Source organism: Lagenorhynchus albirostris, chromosome 14 (genome assembly GCF_949774975.1).
Source record: "Lagenorhynchus albirostris chromosome 14, mLagAlb1.1, whole genome shotgun sequence".
Lineage (NCBI taxonomy): Eukaryota > Metazoa > Chordata > Mammalia > Artiodactyla > Delphinidae > Lagenorhynchus > Lagenorhynchus albirostris.
Genome location: NC_083108.1, coordinates 64,082,533 through 64,105,870, shown reverse-complemented (window position 1 = coordinate 64,105,870; position 23,338 = coordinate 64,082,533). Strand labels below are relative to the sequence as shown.

Below are 23,338 nucleotides of genomic sequence, written 5' to 3'. Positions count from 1 at the left end.
GATGTCAACTTTAAAATGTTTGCAAAAACTTAGGGGAAAAGAAGGAAAACTTTGACTATTTGATACGTTTATAAAGATTGCTCAAATCTCAGAATCACCTGGGACATTGTGAAACATACAGATTCCAGGGCTGCATCTCACACCTGGGAAACTCAAATTACCAGGGCAGGGGCCTGGGAATCTGAATGTTCAATGTTTGCCCCATTTGATTCTGAAGTGAGGGGTGGCCCAAGGTGGAAAATCCTCCAATACTTTGGGAAACACTGATCTCTCCTATGATTAAAATACCCACGAGTCCACTCCTTCAAGGGAGCCTGAGGATGGGTTGAGGGTCGGGAATTCATTTCTCTTTCATTTGACACACTGAGCACCTGCCTTGGGATGAACATTTTATTGGTGACTCAACAAACCAATCAGGGACTTACATGGTGGCCCAGTGGTTAAGACTCCACACTCCGAATGCTGGGGGCCCGCGTTTGATCCCTGGTCAGGCAACTAGATCCCGCATGCCGAAACTAAAAAATAAAATAAAATCAGAAACATCCCGCATGCTGCAACTAAGACCCGGCACAGCCAAGTAAATGAATGAATGAATGAATGAATATTAGAAAAATATAAAAAATAAACCAATCAGAGGCTGGAGCTTGAGCTGGGTGCCTCCCCCTCCCCCTCAGAGATTCTAGGACCCCCACCTGGATATGTAAGCAAAGCCCAGAGATCAGGAGTCAGTTCGGGCTGCACTTCTGAATCACCTGGATTGTGCTTCTTAACCCTCAGTGAATCTAAGGAATCACCTACACGGTCTTGTGAAAATGCACATTGTGGTCCAGCAGTTCTGGGTAGAGCCTAAGAGTCTGAGTTTCTCACAAGCTCCAGGTGATGCCCAGGCCACTTGGCCAAGGACCAAATACTAACCAGTAAATACTAGGGAGCTATTGAAAAGTACTTATGTCCTGGTTGATTCTGCCCATCTTACTCCAAACCAACAGAATCAGTATCTTCAGAAATGGGACCAGGGAGTCTGTATTATTAAAGGTCCCAGGTCTTTCTAAGGAGCAGGTGGGGTACAAATCCCCTGCTTCAGATGATGACAGCACCTGTGCAGCATTCACCAGGTGAATCACCCCTACCATCACCCCCTGTTTTGGGCTTCATTGTGTCCTGCAAAATTCATATGTTGAAGTCCTAACGCACTTCAGAATGTAACCGTATTTGGAGATAATACTCTTAAAGAGGTGATTAAGTTAAAATGAGGTTATTAGGGTGGCCCCTAATCCGATCTGATGGGTCTCTGTATAAAAAGAGGGAGGGGAATTCCCTGGCGGTCCAGTGGTTAGGGCTCCGTGCTTTCACTGCCGAGGACCTGGGTTCAATCCCTGGTTGGGGGACTGAGATCCCAGAAGCCACGCAGCGTGGCAAAAAGGGAATTGGGACACACAAGACATCAGGGATGCTTGGACATAGAGGAACACAGGGACACAACAAGAACACTCTCTCCATCTGCACGCCAAGGAGAGAGGCCTCAGGAGAAGCCACCCTGCCAACACGTTGATCTTGGACTTCTAGCCTCCAGAACCGGGAGAAAATAATTTCCTGTTGTTTAAGCTCTCCCCCACCCCCAGTCTGTGGTATTTGTTATGGCCGCCCTAGCACTCTTACACACTCTTTAGATCAGGAGCCCATGGAGAGGGCTCACCTCAGGTATAGGTAGGGGGTATGCAGGTGATAGCTCAGCTCCCAGGTGACTGCCGGCCATCAACAAATGCCCAACCACCCTGATTTTCCAGGAAGCAGTCTGTTCCTCTTGTGGATTCCTTCCTGAAGACCACTGCTGCTAGGGGCCCCACTCAATTCTCTTTCTGGCCCCAACTCTTTTACTTCTCACTCTAGACTGTGATGGACAGAACCTTGAGGACAGAGCAAGTCCCATTCTCATACCTTCCTGAATGTGAGGGGAAGTATCTGTTTTGGCCAAGAAAAGGAAGAAAAACAAACACAGCTGTATAACAGAAACTCTGGGACATCCCTGGAGGTCCAGTGGTTAAGACTCCATGCTTCCACAGCAGGGGACGTGGGTTCGATCCCTGGTCCGGGAACTAAGATCCCACGTGCTGCACGGCGGGGCAGAAAAAAAAAAAAAGGAAATGACCTGTTCTAACCTTTCCTTCCATGGACAGCCCCATGGCCAAGTCCAGCCCAGGCCCAGTGCCGTGGAGACAGCTCCCTGGGACTTGTGGTCATGATAGTGGAGTGATATGTGGTCAGCCTGATTATCTACCAACAGGGCTGGGCATCTCACACCATCTTAGAACTTTGTACCCAGGAGGAGATCATGCCCTCAGGACCACAGGCTGTCCTCCTGACATGCGGACCAGAGCTGTGTGAAAAGTGGACTCTACTTTACAATGTGGCCCAGGAAGCACACCTGTTCCTGAGGACGCTAATCCAGATGGCCAGCCTCTACCCCTTCCTCCACCTCCAGGGGAGAGCTTGGCTCTACCATTGTTCTCCAAGCTTTTTCCTCCTCCACTCTCCCTGGGAGAGCTTTATCTCAGGAGATTAGGGCTTTCATAATCAGTGGCAGAGCCTTTGGCTTCCTGCTGCTTCTGTGCTCAGCTCTAGGCTCTGAGTTAAATGTAAGGGTGTGGCAGAGAGGGACCAAAAGGAAAGGGACCAGGACACACTGAAAAATTCAATCAGTGATGACTTATACCACCTGCTTACCCAAAGCAAGGTGATGTTAATTTCCAGGGCATTCCTGGATGAAAATTTCGGTGGCCCATGCTAGCCACAAAAAGGGTTTAGTGGGAGCCCCCAACTCTAAGGGGTACCCCTAAGGAAGGGGACTTGGTCACAGAAAAGTGCTCTGATGAGCAAGGGGAATTAGTTAAAACCTTAGCTCTGCCAGGTTGGCAGAGAACCAGGATTCGGGGGAAATTCTGTCTGTACCACATGGATTAAGGTAAAAACTCCAAATTACAGATGAATCATGCCAAGGAGAAAAATGTCAAGTTACATCTAACGCTGAAATCCTGAAATCAGATGTGACTCTTTTTTTTTTTTTGACAATTGAGAATGGATTTTGGTCAGCCTTTGAATAAAAATCATGTACAAGTTTTTATTCATTTAAAAACAAAACAAAATAAAACCTGCGGGGATATTAGTGGCATAAAAGCACAGTTAGACAGTGGATCCAGGGATAATGTAGTGTCCCTTAGAAACTCCTTTTCTTTTGGCCTAGCTCTGTGGCTTGAAGGATGTTAGTTCCCCAACCAGGGATTGAACCCCTGCCCCCTGCAGTGGAAGCTCAAAGTCCTAACCACTGGGCCCCCAGGGAATTCTCAGAAACTACTTTTCAATTAAAAATCATACTTATGCAGAGTTAACAATAAAAGCGAACCACGCAAAAGAGCATTCACCCACTGTACAGCAAGTCGCACTCCTGCCCCAGACCACAGGTATCTGTCTCTGTTCCCAAAATAAACTGTTGTTGAGAATTTCTCAAGTGTCCTTCCTTGCATGTCTTCCTCATCCACAAGCACACACCCCTCTTCCCCTACTTTTATGTAAATGGTGTATATTATTTGCATACTCCGCAAATTTAAGTTGTGTTTTATTAACATAATTTTACTGAGTGACTTTAACTTGGATGGGGAGAAATCCATCAGGGAGTTGGATGATTATCCTCATTTGATTTCAAATGATCAGAAGCAAACCAGAATGCATCTTCTGTGGAGGATGTGAGGGAAGGACCACAAAGGGGGGCATGAGATGCTTCGTGAACAGAAAGGCATGGGCGTCCCAAATTCAAAGTCGAAGCAACTTACAGGTAAATGTCAGAGAGTGCTCTTTGGACGTATCTGTGTTTTCTGGTTGTATGTTTCTACTAGAAAAGATCCCAAGCCTTTTCCAATAGTGGCTTAAAATGCCACTAGGTTCTATCTTTACCCTGAAAACGACTGAGTCACTGAAAGCCTCACCGGAAGCGGGAGCTATTGTTGGGAATAATAATACCAATAACAGCAATTAATGTTTATTTAGCACTGACGATGAGCCAGGCCCTGTTCCTGGAGCTCTATGTCTTTTATTGCATTTAATCAAAGTTATGGGACTTCCCTGGTGGCATACTGGTTAAGAATCTGCCTGTCAATGTAGGGGACACCGGTTCGATCCCTGGTCTGGGAAGATCCCACATGCCGCGCCACAACTACTGAGTCTGCGCTCTAGAGCCCACAAGCCACAAGTACTAAGCCCGAACGCCTAGAGCCCGTGCTCCACAACAAGAGAAGCCACCACAATGAGAAGCCTGCGCACTGCGTTGAAGAGTAGCTCCAACTAGAGAAAGCCCGCGTGCAGGAACGAAGATGCAACGAATCCGAAAATTAATTAATTAATTAATTTTAAAAAACCAAAGTTATGAGAAGGTATGTATATATTATTATTATATCTAATTATTACAATATGATATACTATAGTACAGATTTTTTTTTCATGGAAAGGCATTTTCTTTTAAATACTGTAGTGTGTACATGTCAATTCCAAACTCCCAATCTATCCCTCCCCCCAGTCTTTCCCCCTGTAACCATAAGCTCGTTCTCCAAGTCTGTGAGTCTCTTTCTGTTTTGTAAATAAGTGCATTTGTATCTTTTTTTTTAGATTCTGCATATAAGCGATATCATATGATATTTGTCTTTCTCTGTCTGACTTATTTCACTTAGTGTGATAATCTCCAGGTCCATCCATGTCGCTGCAAATGGCATTATTTTATTCTTTTTAATGGCCGAGTAATATTTCATTGTATATATGTACTACATCTTCTTTATCCACTTCTCTGTTGATGGACTTTTAAGTTGTTTCCATGTCTTGGCTGTTGTAAACAGCACTGCAATAAACATTAGTGTGCATGTATCCTTTAGAACCACGTTTTTCACTGGATATACGCCCAAGAATGGGATTGCTGGATCATAAGGTAGCTCTATTTTTAGGTTTTTGGGGTTTTTTTAGCATCTTTATTGGAGTATACTTGCTTTACAATGTTGTGTTAGTTTCTGCTGTATAACAAAGTGAATCAGCTATATGTATACATATATCCCCATATCCCCTCCCTCTTGAGCCTCCCTCCCACCCTCCCTATTGCCACCCCTCTAGGTGGTCACAAAGCACCGAGCTGATCTCCCTGTGCTATGCAGCTGCTTCCCACTAGCCATCTATTTTACATTTGGTAGTGTATATATGTCCATGCTGTTTTCTCGCTTCATCCCAGCTTACCCTTCTCCCTCCCCGTGTCCTGAAGTCCATTCTCTATGTCTGTGTCTTTATTCCTGTCCTGCCCCTAGGTTCATCAGAACCATTTTTGTTTAGATTCCATATGTACGTGTTAGCATGCGGTATTTGTTTTTCTCTTTCTGACTTACTTCACTCTGTATGACAGACTCTAGTTCCATCCACCTCACTACAAATGACTCAGTTTCGGTCCTTTTTATGGCTGAGTAATATTGTATTGTATATATGTGCCACATCTTCTTTATCCATTCATCTGTCAGTGGACACTGAGGTTGCTTCCATGTCCTGGCTATTGTAAATAGAGCAGCAATGAACATTGTGGTACATGACTCTCTTTAAATTATGGTTTTCTCAGGGTATATGCCCAGTAGTGGGATTGCTGGGTCATATGGTAGTTCTATTTTTAGATTTTTAAGGACATCCATACTGTTCTCCATAGTGGCTGTATTAATTTACATTCCCACCAACAGTGCAAGAGGGTTCCCTTTTCTCCACACCCTCTCCAGCATTTACTGTTTGCAGATCTTTTGATGATGGCCATTCTGACTGGGTTGAGGTGATACCTCATCGTAGTTTTGATTTGCATTTCTCTAACAATTAGTGATATTGAGTGTCTTTTCATGTGCCTCTTGGCCATCTGAGATATTAAGAAACTTGCTCACTATCCCAAAATAAATCACATCCCAGGCCTGGACCTTGGCAATGGGTCTATAGATCCTGAGCTCTTAATCCCTCACGTGCATCTCTCTTTCAATAAAGTCTCAAGTGTCCGGGGTCTGCCAGACATGACGCCAGGTTCTGGAGCACAGAAGTAAATGGTAACTACCTCCCTGGATCGTTATGACTATTAAATAAAATAATGCCTGCAAATAATTTGGTACTATTGTGAAACCCAGCCTTCAAGATGGCCCTCGGTGATCCCTGCACCCTGGTCTTCACACCCTTGTATCGTGACCTCTCACAAGGAGCAGGGCACCAGCAGGATACTGTGGAGTGCTAGTGTGTGATTTCCAAGATTAGATCACAATGGACATTCTGCCTTGCTCTCTTGAGTCACCCGCTCTGGCGGAAGCCAGCCAGCAGCCATGTCATGGGATCACTCCGGCAGCCCTCTGGGGAAGTCCACGTGGGGAGGCACTGAGGCCTCCAGCCAAAAGCCAAGGGAGACAGCCATCCTGGGGGAGGATTCTCCAGCACAAGTCAAGTCTGTCAAGTCTTCAGACGAATAAGCCGATTAAGCCAGTATTTTGAGTCGACCCTCACAAGAGACTCTGAGCCAGAAACACCCGGCTAAGCCACAGTAACTGTGCAACAGGAAACAGTTATTGTTTTAAGCCCCTACGTTTTGGGATCATTTATTTTGTAGCCACATCATTGGCCATATGGGGGGTAAACTCAACCTCCAGCCCCTCTCTCCTCCCTGGAGGTCATCGGGCTGGGACTGATTGTTTCAACCCTCTAATCACAGGACTGGCCCCACTGACAACCACTACCCAGCCTTAGGCACTTTCCTGAAGTCACCTCATTAACAAAAGACACCTTGATCATTCTCATCACTTAGGTAATGCCAAAGGTTTTAGGAGGCAGTCAGGTTTCATCTCTGTCCTGAACCGTTTTGGTCCATTTAAGGGATTGCGTGGAAGCACTTCTCTACCTGTCAACTAAAACACTGGGGGAACTGAGCTGGAAGAAAGAAGCAAGTGGAGCTGGATCTTCACCAACGAGTGAAGTGAGGAAAACATGGGTCCATCTCCTCAAAGGAAGATAAGATATTGAATATCCTGTGGACAAGAACAAAGCCATGCAGGTGCCCAACGGGGCCATGAGTGTGGGGAGTATGTAGAGGTCGGACCCCGGGCCCCACCGGGCACTTGTGCTTCTCACACGAACCCCACTCTGGCACTTTTGGGTCCACATGGCACCCACCACTGCATTTCTGCAGTTCAAAGTATCCCACGACACAGACTCAGCGTCTCCAACTCCCCTCCAACTTTGTGTCAGCTGCAGAGTCTAGGCTATTTCTCTCGGAACCTAGTTGCATAAGCCCCCTTATTAGTACCTCAGTGTAGTTTTGATTTGCATTTCTCTAATAATTAGTGCTGTTGGGCATCTTTTCATGTACCTATCGGCCATCTGGATGTCTTCTTTGGAGAAATGTCTATTTAGCTCTTCTGCCCATTTTTCAATTGGGTTTCTTTTTGGTTAGTGAATTGTAGGAGCTGTTTGTATATTTGGGAAATTAAGCCCTTGTTGTTCGCATCATTTGCAAATATTTTCTCCCAGTCCGTAGGCTGTCTTTTCATTTTGTTTACAGTTTCCTTTGTGTGCAAAAGTTTTGCTATGCAGTAACTTTGATTAGGTCCTGTTTGTTTTTGTTTTTCTTTCTATTGCTTTGGGAGACTGACCTAAGAAAACATTGGTACGAGACTTATGTCAGAGAATGTTTTGTGTGGCCTTTTTTTTTGGCCGTGCTGCACAGTTTGCAGGATCTTAGTTCCCAGACCAGGGATGCAATCCAGGCCAAGGCAGTGAAAGCGGTGAGTCCTAATCACTGACTGCCAGGGAGCTCCCATGTCAGGCCTTCTTTTGGTCTTGTTTCTGCCCGTGGCTATTTCCCTGTGTTAGATTGCTCTCTGGCTCTTTCCTATTCAGCTTCACCCCTCTCACATCCTATCCCTCAGCTGCCCTAACCTTCCTGCCTGTCCGACGTGCAGCTGGGGCTGCTCCTGGGTAAATGGTTACTTCCAATCATCCCACCCTATGTGCCATACTCTCCCTGCCTGCTTCCCAACAGCTGCAGACCCCGCTCCCCCTGCCCACACACACACAGGGCCTCCATCCACATGGCCCCCGGGCCCTTGGGCCCCCAGCAGTCACTACCTCCCCATGCCCCATCCTTACGGACGAGCTTCCTCTCCAGCCAAACTTGACTTTGAGAACCTCACTGCATTGATAGCATATGCCTCTTTGAACATGTTCATGACAAAATCTAAATTCTGAACAAAGATTCTTGTAAGATTTCTTTCTCAAGTGTGGTCTCTGGGCCAAATAAAGTCCCAAGTGCAGGGCATCCTGCTTGAGAAGCAAGAGGCAGTGTTCACTTTTGCTTTTCTTCCTTTACTTGCATCGGGCAGCTAATAATCCCCACTGTCCTATATGGGGCCATCCATGACCGGGCAAGTGCCTTCCGTAGGTTAGCCCTGTGGGTGACCTCACTGCAATGTCATGAGGCCAGTGTGGTTATCTGTTTTGCGGCTGAGAAATCTGGCACTGAGATCCCACGATCTCTGCCTCTGTCCTTCCTCGTGGAGAACCTGCTCGTCCTGTATACTTTTCCTCATATCCCAGAGGTGCCAGTTCCCGTTCCGGAAAATACGGTCTGTAACTTAGGGATGCTTGGGGATGCTGAGACTGGGTGCGCACTGGGGAAAAGTAAGAGAGATCTTTTTCTGACTCCCTTCTTCCCAGCACACCATCACTTATACAGATGTCTGCATTCTCTCTTCTTTCAGAAATGGCAAAGCATGTCCCCAAGCCGAGGGGTCCATTTCTTGTTCTTTCTTACGGGGCATAGGGTAGGAGGCTGGCAGGGGTGGGGCAGAAGAAAAGAGGGTGCCTGCTAGGGGAAGAGGATAGAGAAGGGCCAGTGGCTGTGCGGCAGGATAAGGGATTGCTGACAGTTGGCCACACCAGATAGGCGGTGGAGGATGGCTCCTGGTCAGGGACATGCAGACGAGCCCTGCCCCGGCCTTGGTGTGTGGCCTCCTCCCCAGGTCGTGTGTGGGAAGCCAGGTAAGGCAGCCCAGGGCCACAGGGCAGACCCCACTCTATGACATGTCCCTTTTTTTTTTTTTTTGTAAATTTATTTATTTACTTATTTTTGGCTGCGTTGGATCTTTGTTGCTGTGCACGGACTCTCTAGTTGCGGCGAGCGGGGGCTGCTCTTCATTGTGGTGTACGGGCTTCTCACTGCGGTGGCTTGTTTTGGGGCATGGGCTCTAGGCACGCAGGCATCAGTAGCTGTAGCGTGCAGGCTCAGTAGTTGTGGCGCACGGGCTTAGTTGCGCTGCGGCATGCAGGATCTTCCCGGACCAGGGCTCGAACCCGTGTCTCCTGCATTGGTAGGTGGATTCTTAACCATTGCACCCCCAGGGAAGCTCGTGTCCCTTTCATTTGGGTGGGCTGTCTTGGGGGGTCCCACGGGGTGGCCCCACCACACCCCCAAACCAAATCTGACGTTCACCTGCTCTATCCGAGTGCTCCCAAGACCTGGCGTGGGTTTGTTCTCTCTTCGGACCCAGAATCCAGGGCATCAGAGCTGGCTTATCACCTCCTCGACAGGGAAGAAGGGGGGTCTTCCCGGAAGAAGGGCATTCTCACCCTGGTGTGACCTACCTCCGCACAAAACGATGAACTCTTTTCAATGTGGGAAACGAATAGTAAACAAATGTTATTTGTCTATGTGAGCTTACTAGTATTTTGCTAGCAGGAATTAGGATGTTTTTACAGGCCACAACTGACTGAATTCAAGGGGCTGGACGCAGTGGGAAGGCGGGTATGGGCTGGTGAGTCCCAGAGGCTCCAGATGGTCTGTGGGTGGATTTTTCTCCCAGGACTCGGGGCCTGACTTTGCACATTGAAGCCCTATCCTGGCACCACCCAGGGCCAGGGATGGAGGCTCTGCATCTGCTGGATCCACTGCGGAGGGTGCTGGAGTCCAGTGCCTGGGTGGAGCTGGCAGCGAGGGTCCCTTGGAAGAATGTTTCCTCCAGTGGTGCTCACTATTGGGCACTTAGTACATTCCAGGCCCTGAGAACACACCTTGTGTGCAATGATAGACTGAACAGCCACAGAAGTAAGTGAGGACCTAACAGGTGATCCAGAAACAAGACCAAAGGGAGGGAGAAATGGTGCTGTTAACTCTTGGGGCCAAACCTCGTCCAGCCTAGGCTGCCTGGGCCTCACACAGGCTGGCTTCTTACTTAATCACTAACAGGAGATTCCTGAGGTTTAAACGGGAGAATCACGGTCACAGATCACAGCGAACACCAGGTGAATGACACTGAGGTTCCCTTTATTTCTGACCATTTCTTTATAACTATCCACGTAGGGGTAACGCCCCCATCTACTTCTCAAGCCTGAATACCCCTCTAGAAATTTAGATTCACATTTCTAACTCTACAAGATGCATCTCCCCGAAGATCCCATCAACTCCCCAAGTCACCATACCCCCCGCCCAGCTCTGAATCACCTTTCCTTTTCCCGCTAACAATGAACAATTGTCTGAAACTATAGCTTGTGTTTCTTCGAGATGCGCTGACGTCTGAGCGGCAGTGTCCGCGTGCCCGCGACAAAGCCTGCGGCTCGTTCGCTGGGCTAGGCGGCCATGTAACAGGGGCACAGGATGGGCTCTGGGTTGTAGAAGGTCCTGTCGCCACAGTGCGGACAGGGGTCGCCGCTGAACCAGACCATACTGGGAAGCCCCAACTCCTGCAGCACCTGCTTGAGCCGGGCGTGCAGGTGCGCCAGGCGGCCCAGGTGGACGGTGCCGTGCACGTCCTCGTAGCTCTCCAAGGGCGCGGGGTACAGCACGAGGCTCAGCTTGCTCAGCCCCACGGTGTGGCGCAGCAGGCTCTCCAGCACAGCCATCGAGATGGGGTTGCCGCAGAAGCTGAAGGTGGTGAGCTGGGAGCAGTGGCTCAGGGCGGGCAGGAGGGCGCTGAACTGGGAGTCCATGATGCCACACTCGTCCAGGTCCAGGTCCTGGAGGGTGGCCGAGGCCTTCTCGATCAGGACCCAGAGGGGCTTGGAGCTTATGCCGGTCAGGTTGACCCCGCTAAGGCTCAGATCCTTCAGCTGGCTGACGCTCGGCCACTGCGACAGATGCATCAGGTCTGCCTCTGAAATCAGGCACTTGGTAATCGACAAGGTCTCCAGGGGGTTCTTCAGACACCTGGAGAGAGACAGAGCAGTCAGTCCCGGGAGGATGGAGGTGGTGGGCGGAGGGATGTGGGGTGGCCCAGGCCTCAAGGGAAGAGAGGCCCATTTCACCAGATCCCAGTCTTCCGGAGGAGGCTGCATGGTCAAAGGAGAGATGCCAGGTCAGCCCAAGGTTGAGCGGGGTCCTTCCCCATCCCTTATCTGCCGTGTGACGGGGTCGAGGGAAGGAATCCTCAAGTGCTCCCTGTGCTCACCCGTCAAGTGGGGGACGACATACCCCTGCCAGGTGTTGTGAGCACAGGTAAGGTAACAATGGCAGGTGCCCACCGGGGAGCCTGACCCCATGTCCCAAGTGAGAGAGGGGATCAGCAAACTACAGTATTGGGAGACATGACCTAAACCGCTTTTAACTCGGGCTTCCTTCCTGCCGCTTCCTGGACCCCATCACCTGTTTCTCTGTTCCCAGTGAGAGTACTGGGATCTGTGCTTAAAGGGCTAAGCCAGGCAAGGTCTGGCAACGTCCCCAGGGGTCCAGCCGGCAGGGGCTAACTCTGGTCGCTGCATCAGCCACAAACCATCCCTCACTTTCCACAACTCTTTTGTTTGTCGTTGTCCTTGTGTCATGAACACGTTTATTCTTAATGCTTTGAGTTTGCAGTCGCCAGAAAGGAAATCAATCCAACTCTTTCACACAAATAAATCGGGCTGCATTCTCTCCTCTTTCATCATTGTGTCCCAGGTAAAGCTATGATTCTATTTTAAGAATGAAGAACACATTTCTAGAAGAAATCATCTGTTACTGAAGAATTCCTATATAATCAGAAGCCTTAGAAGCAAACAATAGTTGTAATTTGGACTCGAGATTGGAGCCACTTCAATGATGATACTCATTTGACTTCTTGTTTCTCTTCTCTGGACTATTTAGGAGCAATAACTGCTAACGTCCTGATGGACGCCACAACTCTTCACTCCTGCTCCCTCCCCGTCATTTCCACAATCACCCATTTCCCACATCACACCTCACCTGGAGCCTAAAGCAACCCGGGACAGACAGGAAAGTGGGATAGGTGGGAGGGACAGGCTCACGTGGACCAGCTGCTCAGCACAGAGCTTCCGATTTGAAACCTCACGTTGGATGGGCTTTCCCCTGGTTAATGTCCTCCTGCTTAGTTATTTTCCATCATCTCAGCTTAGACATCACTCTCTCAGGAAGAATTCCCAAAGCCACCCTCACCTGGCCCAAAGCCCCCACGATGCAGATTCCCAGCGAAGAGTCCCCTTTGACAGGCATCTAACTGAAGCCACACCTCCGACCCTAACCTGGGAGGCTATGTGACAAGGTGCCGGGGGACGGACTGGTGGCATCGTGTGGACCTCTGAGTGGCCCGTGCACTCTGGCACCATCCATGGCAGGCCGACAGTAGACAGACACCCCACGGATAACGAAACGAGAGAGGCCTGCCCTGGTCTGCAGAGACAGCGCCACGCCTCACCTGAGCACCTGGTCCAGGCGGCCCTCAAGGAAGGAGATGGAATCCAGGTAGAGCTCCTGCAGGTGCTGCAGGCTGGAAAACTGGCAGGTGAGCTGGCTGACGCAACGCTCCTCCATGCCGGGGGCGGCGTGCGGTGTCATGTGGATGTGCGAGAGGAGCAGCCGGCGCAGGCTGACCATCTGGCCCAGGTGCGGCGCGAACCTGCCCAGGGTGGCCAGCTTCCAGGTGCAGTTCACCTCCAGGTCCTGGACAGAGTCGAGCTGCACCAGCTTCAGGATCTTCCTGATGTTCTGCATCGGCATGGAGAAGACCCTCAGCTTCTGACAGCACAGGCGGAGTGAGCCCCTCCTCTGCTTGACCTTCTTCAGGAGGTAGCTTAGGGACGCATCGGGGGTGCCCTCCTTGAGGCACAGGTCTATGAGCACCTCCACGGGGGCCGAGGTCTGCTTCGACCACGCCCTTGCACCTTCCACCCGGCGCCTCTTCCTCACGGGCCGGGCCACCTCAGGCTCCAGCAGTGAGCACACACCAGCCCTGGTGCCGGAACACACGGTCCAGAAGTCCTGGTGGGCGTTCCGGCGCAAATCCAGCACCTGCAGCTTCCACCGCCTGCGGGACAACGGGAGACACACTGAGCTGTGCGGAGACCCACGGGGACCAGGACCGCACGGCTCAGAACCCAGGCAAGGGTGCTACACCCCAGACACCAGCTGCTCCTCGAGCTTCCGGGGCCCCTCCTGGTCCCCACTTTAAGCGCCACGAGGAGGGGGTGAGCCCACGTGCCTTTTGTCACCTCTGCACCTTAAGTAGCCCTGCACGCCCGAAAGCCTATTCCCAGAGTAGCCCCGCCACGGCCCCAAGGCCTCCCCGTGGCCCCGCACCACACCCCACCCGATGCCAGCTGCGTCTTGCTCAGACCCCCAGGCCCCACCCGCCTGCTGGGGCGCCCTCACCTGGGGCGGACCTCCTGGGCAAGCAGGACGTCCAGGCCGTCGATTGCAGCTTGGAAGGTCTCCAGGTGAGGCTTGTGCTCCTTCATCAGGGACCCCAGCGGGAGGCAGGGGAAGGGCCAGGCCTGCACCATCGCCTTCACGGCCTGGCCGTGCATCCCGGCAAAGGCCGCGGAGAACAGGGGTGGGAAGAGCTCAGCGGGCAGCTCCTCCAGAGCGGCGATGGCCAAGGCCTCATCCCTCAGCAGGCTCTGGACGGCCAGTTCCAGGAGTTTCGGCGGGGCCCGGATGCCCACCCTGAAGAATCTGCTCAAGAGTGAGTACTGGAGGGACACCAGAGAGCAAGGGGTGGGTCCTTCTCCGGCCAAGGACCGGCGACCCTGCCGTCCCTCCACCCTCTAGGGGACCCAACGCAGGGCCAAAGACACCCCTCTGGCCACAAGGCCACAGCTCTGGCCCTGCTGGTGCCAGCCCCAATGAGGGGACGAGGTGAGCTCTCGCCCTATCCCATATCCACCCATGCTGCATTTAATCCCAGCCCCTCTGAAAGGTGGGTACCTAGAAGCCTGACAGCTGACCCCACCCTCTCCGGAGAAAAGCTTCTGATTATCACTCAAGGACTGAAAACAACAGGAATAAGGAGTTTAGCCCAACATGGTCTCTTCCTAAACTCCAACAAATAACCCAGATGGGAAAGGTGGAGGAGTACCACACAGTGGGTACTGTTACCCCATTTAAAAATCTTTAAATCAGAAACCATAAAGCAGCATGACAGTATTTGATAGCATGTGATGTTAGAGATTAAGAAAAATAAAAACTGATTCCAAGATGTACCTATGAGTATTATTATTATGGAATTTTTTTTTATTCCATGGAATTAAAAAAAAAACTTTTCATTTCTAAAATGAAAACAAACCAAAAAAGCCCTTTAAACTAGTAAAAATCACAAAACCATAAATGATATGAACTATAATTACTAGTCACAAACCAAATATGTAACATGTCATCCAAAAATTCCAACTAATTAGATGTCTTACGTCAATAAAAGAAAAAAAATCTATTTGGTTAAGAAATACTGTAACTGTCTATGAGTGGCATAACCAGAGCAGAAATCAAAACGTTTGGGATTAAGGCAAAACTTCACATAGAAGCAAAAGCAAAGCCTGCTACTGCAAACGTGTACAGAAGGCGAAGAAAAATTCTCTACAGGACCTTGGCCTGCATGGCCTGTCCTGTGGAGACCCTGGCTGGGGCAGTGGTCAGGGCCCGAGGCCCCAGATGCCAGGGCGGGTGTGGTGCAAGCAGCAATGTGCTCAGGCCTCTGAGTCCCTCCTCTGGCTCCTGAGGAGCCATGAGAGGCCTTCCTGGCCACACTTTTCAGATCCCAGCTGAAATTTCCATTTCAAATGGAAAGCGGAATCTTATTACTGGAAATCCATCCAGCTAACGCTGATTTGACTTTCTCCTTACACACAACTGATAGGATCCTCTGTCCACTCGTGAAAGCAAAAGATAAAAGAAGAAAACCAACCTGCAAGCATATTTGTTCGAGGAGCATGGGCCACATCAAAACCATCCCAATGTCTGAGTTAAGCCAGCTTTGTGCAGACCTAGTGGTGTCACCCCAAAGGAAAAAGAAATATAACACAATTCCTGAGAACCACACAGTCACTTATACGTAACCTACAACTGCAAAATGTGTGCCCGTTCATGGGGGAACAGAGGTAACACTGAGGGATGGCGGGTCCTCCAGATTTTGAGGCTTAAGGCTTCCCCAAAGGAGGTCAGGTCAACATGACAACTAGGAGCTGGCTGGGAAGAGGGAGGGGCTGGGCGTTTGTAATGAGACCAAGGAAATTACCCAAGACCAGGGAAAGTGTGTTGTGTTTGGAGGAATTCAGAGACCTTTGTCAGGATGGGCCTGAGAAATTGCCAGCAGGAGTGGCTACGGGGGGACCTGGTGGATCCCTTAAAGCCAAGGCAAACCCAAGACTCAATCTTCCTCCCTCTGTCCCTGGAGCAAAGGGTGTTTCCTCCCAGAAGCGGGGATATGCAAATTGGCTTGACAAGATGAAATGTAGGCATGTGGGCTGGGAGAGGCCAGAACTGTGCTGGTGGCCAAACCTGGGACACACCTTATTCAGCCTGAAAGCCACTGAGGGGGTCAGGGCTGTGGGCTCTTTGGGCTCTTGGAGGCAGGGAGGGAAATAAACGTGGGCCAAGCACACATATCGGTGTCAGCAAAGGGCTGCAACCAGAAGAGGACTTGCCCTGAGGCTCAGGAGTCCTCTTCCACATCCCAGCCCAGGCTCTGTCCAGCAGCTTCAACCCTCATCATGACCTTCAAAGGCCCCTTCCCAGTGTTTGTGGATAACTTAACATTTCCTCAATCCTAGGAAACAAGTAATGCAAAGCGGCTTCAAAAAGCCCCCCGACCCCTCCCCTAAGGCTTTCACTTACAGGGTTTCTGACGCGAGAGCACCATTAGGCCCACAAACAAAATTCAGCTTTTCTCTTGCTCTGCGTTAAGCACAGCTACTCTAACACCGAACTTCTCCTCAGGGGACGTGAAGCTCTGCTCGGTATTGAAGGGTTTGGGGGCGATGCCCCTGCTGGGCTGGCTCACACGTTGGTTCTGTTGAGGTTTCAGAATACAGGCTGACGGAACCTCTCCGCCCCCTGCATTGTGACGCCCCGACAATTCTATTGTGTGGGCGAGGTGGCAGCATTCTCTGAAGGATGCTCTCTGGTTTGGTAATTTCCCAGAGACTGCTTTCTCCAAATTTCTACCGTCCCTATCAGCAGTTTGCCTAAAACAGGGTTAAGCTAGAATGTGCTCTATGGGCACTCAACTCCCAGACCATCACCTGGACTGATCAGCTGCAGGAAGTCGAGATTAGTACGTTAAGCAGAATGTTCCCGATTCTGGAGCAGCCACCGAGTGGTGCTCGCAACTGTCATCCAGCGCCTCAAATAACCTTCAGAGAAAAGCTGAAATTCAGTTAGTTTCCTTTTCAGCCTGGTGAGCCGGGGACTTGGCCAGGGGTGGACACTGCCATGCTCCACTCAGGGAGTAACCAGAAGACCTGCTTGGGGGAGGGGTGTGGATGGATCTGCCCCACAGAGCGTTAGGAAGAGATGACTGACTTCACGTGGACCTCGGGGAAACAGGCAATGGCAGACGTCCAAGCCTGGGATGTTTCCATGGGAACCCAGCATCCAGGAGATCCAAGGAGGCAGGAGGGACCACTGCCTTCGAATGATGTAAAAATGGGAAGTATAAGCCGAACATTCTTCCCCAGCGAGGCAGGGGACCCCCCTCTGTCCACCTCCACCTCCATGCAGAGCCTGTTTGTCCAGAGGCAGAAGGACCAGGGGCACAGCTGCAGGAAGACCTGTCCTTCCTGCCCAGTGTCAGGACTGGCCCAGGACGACTCCCAAGGCCCAGGCATGAGTCCACTGGGGGGACGTTTCTACCACATCCTGGTCACCTGTTCTCATGCTGCACAGGCCAGAGCAGCCTCTGAGCTCATGGTGGGGGGGTGTCCTGTCCCCCTTCCCGTCTCCAGTCACAGAATTTCTACTGGGAACGCAAAGCATCTGCCCCCAGGGCCTTCCTGGGGTCTTTAGAATGCATGTGCGTCCCCAGGTTCCGGCTCCTGGCCTGTGCTGATGGGGCAGCCCCCCCTCTCTGCATCCCTGGCAAGTCAGCCCACCTCTCCCAGAGCCTGGGGTGTGGCCACGATGCGGGGAGGGTGAGGGACCGGACATCCTTCCACTGGCATCAACAGAAATCACGGATTTCTCCCCAATTCTTCTGATATAACGAGTGTAGAAGAAGGTAAAGAAAAGGCCAGCTACTTTTCTGCATTCACAGAAGCACCAGAAATGCTGGAAGATGACCCTTCCTGGCTTCCAGAGGAAGACCCCAACCCTGCTGGTCTTCAGAGGCACCAGGCTGACAGAGGCCCTGGGTGCCAGGCCGATGGTGGCTTCTCCTCCTTCGGCTCTCTTGACCCCACCTCGAGCAGACAAGATCCTACCCAGGATCTGGTACGTCTCCTTTCCCTCTGCAGTCAGATCTCTTCTTGCCCTGGAATATTTTGCCCTCTGGGCCTTTTGAAAAATCGAAGGTCTCTGTCAGCCCTCTCTCTGCCTCTTCCTGCACTTGGCAAGATGTGGTTCCACTTCACATCCAATGACATCTAGACCGAAACAAGCAAGTCTCCCCACTTCTTCCTCCCCAGTGAGGACACGTCTGACATCCAGGTCACCCTGGGTCCAGCCAGTTAATCCTGAGGGAAGTGCTTCTAGAGGCAAGTAGGGGTGCGGGAGGCTGAGGGCCCACTCCAGGCTGGTTGGGCGGGGGATGGCCCAGGACGAGGGGGTAGGAGGGAAATGGCAGCAGAGCCGGGGGCCTGGTTTCCTGGCTCTCAGAAATGTGTCCCTTATATGCTGAAGCCATGTCTGGGACCACTAAGGGCACTTGGGGACTGGGAGTGTTCCCAGGATCTGGCTCTGTTTGCCTTGGCCTGGGGGAGGTGCCAGTGGCTGTCCCCCTTGCCAACTCCAAGGGACAGAGAGGGAGCACTGACCCTAGACACAAAGATGAGAGAGGTTCAGAGAGAAGGGGAGGCCCCAGTCTTGGCCTTTGGCCCCGGAGAGGATGCTTCTCAGGACTTTGCACGGTCAACCTCGGTATTGCCTGAGATGGTGGGAACTGTGCTTTTGGACAGAGGAGGAGAGAAGAGGGGTCTGGGGTTCATCCCTGTCATCCAACTGACCCCGACTCTCCAACACCAAGCCATAAGGTTACTGTGGCTCAGAGTGACACCAGGTGCGTTAGGCTGTCCAGCCCTTTGCACTGGACTGTTTTCCACTGGAGGAGGGTCAGTGAGCCTCAGGACTCGGGGAGCACTGGCTCCACCTTTGAGGGGACAGCCCACCCTGTGCTGAGGGCTGGCAGGAGGCACCAGGCAGAGGGGACGCGCTCACAGGGAGGTCTCCCGCCCAGCTGGTCCCCTCGCCCCCATACCCAGACTCCCCCTCTATCGGCAACCCTCGATTTACTCAAAACATTTACAGAGTGCCTGGAGCAGACCATCCACTGCTGTTCTGGGTGACGGGGAGGAACAGCCCAGTGAAAATGTCATGGTCGTCTTCTAGTTAGAAGTACATACTAGGGAGATGATGTACAACAGGGTAAGTATAACTGACACTGTTGTAGGTTACGTATGAAAGTCATTGAGAGAGTAAATCCGAAGAGTTCTCATCACAGGGAAAAAACGTATTTTCTGTATAAGCAGACAAATGAAAAACAAGCAAGTCGAAAAAATAATGACAGGCGGACGTGGCCTGCACGGTGGCCCAGGGCCACCAAGGCGACCAAAGCCAACCTTCATAATCTAAGGCAAAACATGGCTTTTCCTGCAGCCGTTACATATTTTTTGAAAACGTTAAGAACCCTCTTAACACGATCCACTGTAATGTTTAGAAAAGTAAAAAGAGTAAAGCTATTTTTTTTTTTTTTCCCAGTACGCGGGCCTCTCACTGTTGTGGCCTCTCCCGTTGCAGAGCACAGGCTCCGGACGCGCAGGCTCAGCGGCCATGGCTCACGGGCCCAGCCGCTCCGCAGCATGTGGGATCCTCCTGGACCCGGGCACGAACCCGTGTCCCCTGCATCGGCAGGCGGACTCTCAACCACTGCGCCACCAGGGAAGCCCAGTAAAGCTATATTTTTTAGTACACTGTGATTTTAAGCACTGAGAAAAAGTGTTTTGTTTCTTTGTGAAAAACTCATCAAGAATCCTCTCAACACTGCTTCCCTGCTTCTCATCACATAACTTGCAGTCGGGGCTGAGTGTCCTTCCTAAGCCCGGACAACTCATCACTCTGCCTTTTTTTTTTTTTTTTTAATTTATTTATTTACTTTTGGCTGCATTGGGTTTTCGTTGCTGCATGCGGGCTTTCTCTAGGTGCATCGAGCGGGGGCTACTTTTCGTTGTGGTGCGTGGGCTTCTCATTGCGGTGTCACTCTGCTTTCTAAGCCTGGATCTGCTTCCAACATTTCACCCTTTGTGTTTTCAGGGCCTGACATTATCTCCAAGTTCCTTTACTGTGAAGATGTTTGCTGGCATCACCGCCTCTGGGACATCTTCATTTTTTTGTCACAACCATGCCCTTCATGAAGCTTCTCCACGAGATGGGGACAAGGAGCCTGAAGCTGGATTCTGAATCAGAATGACGAGTCAGTCAACAATTCCTCGTGTTTGGTAGAGCTTAAATCATCAAAGCGTTTCACTCTCCTAGCCTCGGGTTCTCCCTCAAGATCTGAAATGTCGGCAGGGGCCTTAAATTGCTTTTTCCTTTCCCTGTGCAGTGGCTGAGGCTCAAAAGGGCGAGTCCTTTGCACCTGTGTCACAGAGCCAGCCACGAGAGGGTGACACGGGAACGAGGCCCCTGGCTCCTGGTCCAGGGCTCGCTAAGCCATCAACGTGCCAGCCCAGTGGGAGTGTGCCCGGGGAAGTCGCCTGCGGATGGGAACAGCCCACTCTGTTCGTGGACAGTGGACAAGGTCGGGGACGAGAGCGGAGGACAGGAGCCTCCATTCCGGGGACATCACCCACCACAGTCTAGGCACTCAGCAGCTCTGTGGGTCCTGCCAGGTCTTCCAGGAAGATGGGGGGAGGGGCGATATATCGGGGAGAAATCCAGAAAGGCCTGCACTCACTGGTACCTCGGCTCAGCAGCCGTACCCCGGGAGCTCAGGCTCCAGGAAACCTCCCAGCACTGCTTGCCCTCGCCAGGACGAAGGAAGCAGATTCGCTGATACGGTGTCGCCTGAAGGATTTGGGAAGCAGCTGTGCACAGAGGACCCTCCCACACGTGAGGCAGGGGCTAAGAAAGGTGTGGGGAGCCCAGCCTGGCGCCATGGCTGCAGAAGAGCTCGTGGGGGTCTCCGCCATGGCCTGGGGTCTGCTCATGGTCTGTCTGCACAGGTGAGAGGCACTAAGGAGGGGACCATCTGGCAGCCCAGGGCTGACCCTCTTTTCTCCCTCCACCCTCAACATCTCTTGACCTCTCCCCTTTGCACATCCTGCTCCTCTCTGGGTCCCGAGCCCAGTCTGTCCTGACAACCACTCAGTGTCTGTGTTTAATACAAGGCTGTGGCTCTGGGACAGAGAGGCCACATTTCCTGCTCTGGAGGCAGCAGTGATACTGGGGGTTACAGCCCGGTGCGCTGGCATTAACAGCACCCATGTGCTGCCCAGCACCCCCAGTGCACGAGCTCGTCCTCGCTCCTGGGGTCCCTCTCCATCCTCCAGCTCCAGGTCCGCCTCCCTGGCCACCTTGGGCTGAAGCTGGAGGACTCGTTGTGCCCTCGGGGTGCTTTCTTTCCGGGACCGCCCCTAGGCCCAGGGGTCCCAGCCCACCGCTTAGGGAGACCAAAACCTCCCTGGGCTCACCCACCCTGCCCCTGCCCAACACCACACAGGACTCAAGTCTCTGGGGACTTATGCCAGCCCTGCTCTTTCGCCCCAAGCACAGGTTCTGAACGTAACCGTGGCTTCGGGAATGGGACCCCAACACATTGCAGTTGCTTCTTCTAAGAAGGCAGCAAGATGAAAGCTCTCTTGGGAAAATGACTTGGAAAAATAAAGGCTGCTCATCCTCCTCCCCCTGTAAGGGCTTCAGGATGCAGATTGCATGCAGCTCCACGATTAACAGCACTGAGGGGGCAATAGGACATCCTGGGACATGATGAGGTGCAGGGGACCAGTTTACCTGAAGATGTCTTCCGCCGCGCTGGTCCAGCTCACGCTGGCCTCAGGTCCTCCGACACCTGGTCTCCCTCGTTTCCTACCGTCTCAGTCACCCGTCTCCACCCAAGTCTGAGAATAAGAACCCAAATTCTCGGGCTTCCCTCGTGGCGCAGTGGTTGAGAGTCCGCCTGCCGATGTAGGGGACATCGGCAGGGTTCGTGCCCCGGTCCGGGAAGAGCCCACATGCCGCGGAGCGGCTGCGCCCGTGAGCCACGGCCGTTGAGCCTGCGCGTCCGGAGCCTGTGCTCCGCAACGGGAGAGGCCACAACAGTGAGAGGCCCACATACCGCAAAAAAAAACTCCCCCCAAAAAACAACAAAATACAAGAACCCAAATTCTCCAAAAAACAAAGACACGGTGTGTTCACACGTGTAGTTATGAAGCCACAGTGAGAACTCTGCTGGGTGAACTGAAAACCGGAGCCCCGACCCTGCCGTTTCAGTGAGAATCTCTTCGTATCTCCAAACCCGAGAAATTTCTCATCGGCTGAAGCAGCAGACAGTCGAAGGAAAGAGCTGATGCTCGGGTCAAAGGGACCTTCCTCTAAGGGCACTAACCGCCGTCCTGCAGCCCCAGTTCTGCCCCTTTCTCTGGCCCCCACACCCTGGCACCTCCCGAGGGAACCCCAGTTCCAGCGCAAAGAGCGCCCAATGAGCTCTGGCCATCCCCGCAGACCCGGGTGCCTTGGATTATTACGTCCCCCACGCGGCGCTGCGGCCTCTTCACGGGGCACGTGGCCCGGGTAGGCCCAAGGCGGCCCCCCACCGCCTGTGGCCTCCGCTCCAGCCCCAGGTCGTGAGAGCTCGTTTTCGGCTGGAGAACAGGAGCGGGGGCCCGCAGGGGGCCCCGGGGACTAGCTCAAGGTCACCCCACGGGAACGCGGGGGCACCAGGACGGGAACTTACCTTTCGTGCCGCAGCGCCACGCCACACGATTCTCCGCTTGGGCTCTGCAGACAAAGAACCGCAAACTCAGCAGCGCCCCGCCCGGAAACCACGCGGCCCGACCAATCCTGCTTTCCGTTTCCTCCTGGGGCAAATCTCACGAGATCCTGGGATCGCGAGTGGGGTCTTTCAGGGAGTCTAGAAGGGGTTCCGTTTAGTAGGCGGGGAGGAAGTGCGGAGAGGGGGAGGGGTGGCGTCTGTGGCCATGCCCACTGGATGGCCGGGTGGTGAGAGTGGGGATGGGGTGGGTCAGGGGTGGGATGGGGGAAAGGTAGGGTTAGGGGGATGGGGAGGAGATGGGGGGATGGGTGAAGTGGGGGTACGAGATGGGATGGAATGGAAGTGAGGTGGGGGAGGGAGGAATCGTGGAATGGGGGAAGGGAATGGGGTAGGATGGAGAACGGGGTGAGGTGGGGATGGGGTGGGGGTAGGTGGGGGGGTGGGGAGGGGTGGGCGTGGGCTGGGATGAAGGGGCTCTTGAGTTCCGGAGGGAGGGGTCGAGGCTTAGAACCCCCCACCTCCAACTCCTCCCCCACCCCCACCTCTGGGCCTGTTCTTCCGCAACCCCTTCCTCTCTGTGGGGCGTGGGGTGCCAGGGCCGGCTCCAGGGCCCTCGCCCCACTCCCACCTCCCTCTTGTCGATAAGATGTCCCTGCCCTTGGCCAGGCCAGTGGCCCCTACTCTCTCGACTTTACCACTTATGTGACCCCTGGGGCAGCGGAGACCCCAGCCAGGGTTTGACTAGATCGTCCTCCCTCCAGATTGTGCTTCCCACCCCCCCACCCCCCCATATGGTTTTTCAGAAGCCAAACAGTTGCTGTGTCTGCTCTCTTCACCTCCGTCTGACCTCCGCAGCCCCTCTGATGGCCTCAGCTTGTGCTGGTCCTGAGTGCAGGGTTCACCTC

The 23,338-nt window shown here is 52.4% G+C and overlaps 1 protein-coding gene across 1 annotated transcript; it reads right to left on the bottom strand.

Moving 5' to 3' along the window:
- Window positions 1-10,659: 10,659 nt before the first annotated feature.
- Window positions 10,660-15,242, bottom strand: PRAME (PRAME nuclear receptor transcriptional regulator). The gene is made up of 4 exons (XM_060121405.1): window positions 15,198-15,242; window positions 13,670-13,989; window positions 12,717-13,325; window positions 10,660-11,236 (listed from the first exon to the last, which is right to left on the bottom strand). Exons 1-4 carry the CDS (start codon window positions 15,240-15,242, stop codon window positions 10,660-10,662), a joined length of 1,551 nt encoding a protein of 516 aa, XP_059977388.1.
- Window positions 15,243-23,338: the final 8,096 nt, after the last annotated feature.

What these genes read in the sequence shown, in the direction of transcription:
- PRAME (XM_060121405.1), bottom strand. Translation starts at nt 15,242, where the DNA reads ATGGTTTTGATGTGGCCCATGCTCCTCGAACAAATATGCTTGCAG. An exon ending in GCCCAGGAGGTCCGCCCCAG is followed by an intron (nt 13,326 to 13,669) that starts GTGAGGGCGCCC and finishes GTTGTCCCGCAG; the next exon opens with GCGGTGGAAGCTGCAGGTGC. An exon ending in CGCCTGGACCAGGTGCTCAG is followed by an intron (nt 11,237 to 12,716) that starts GTGAGGCGTGGC and finishes GTCTCTCTCCAG; the next exon opens with GTGTCTGAAGAACCCCCTGG.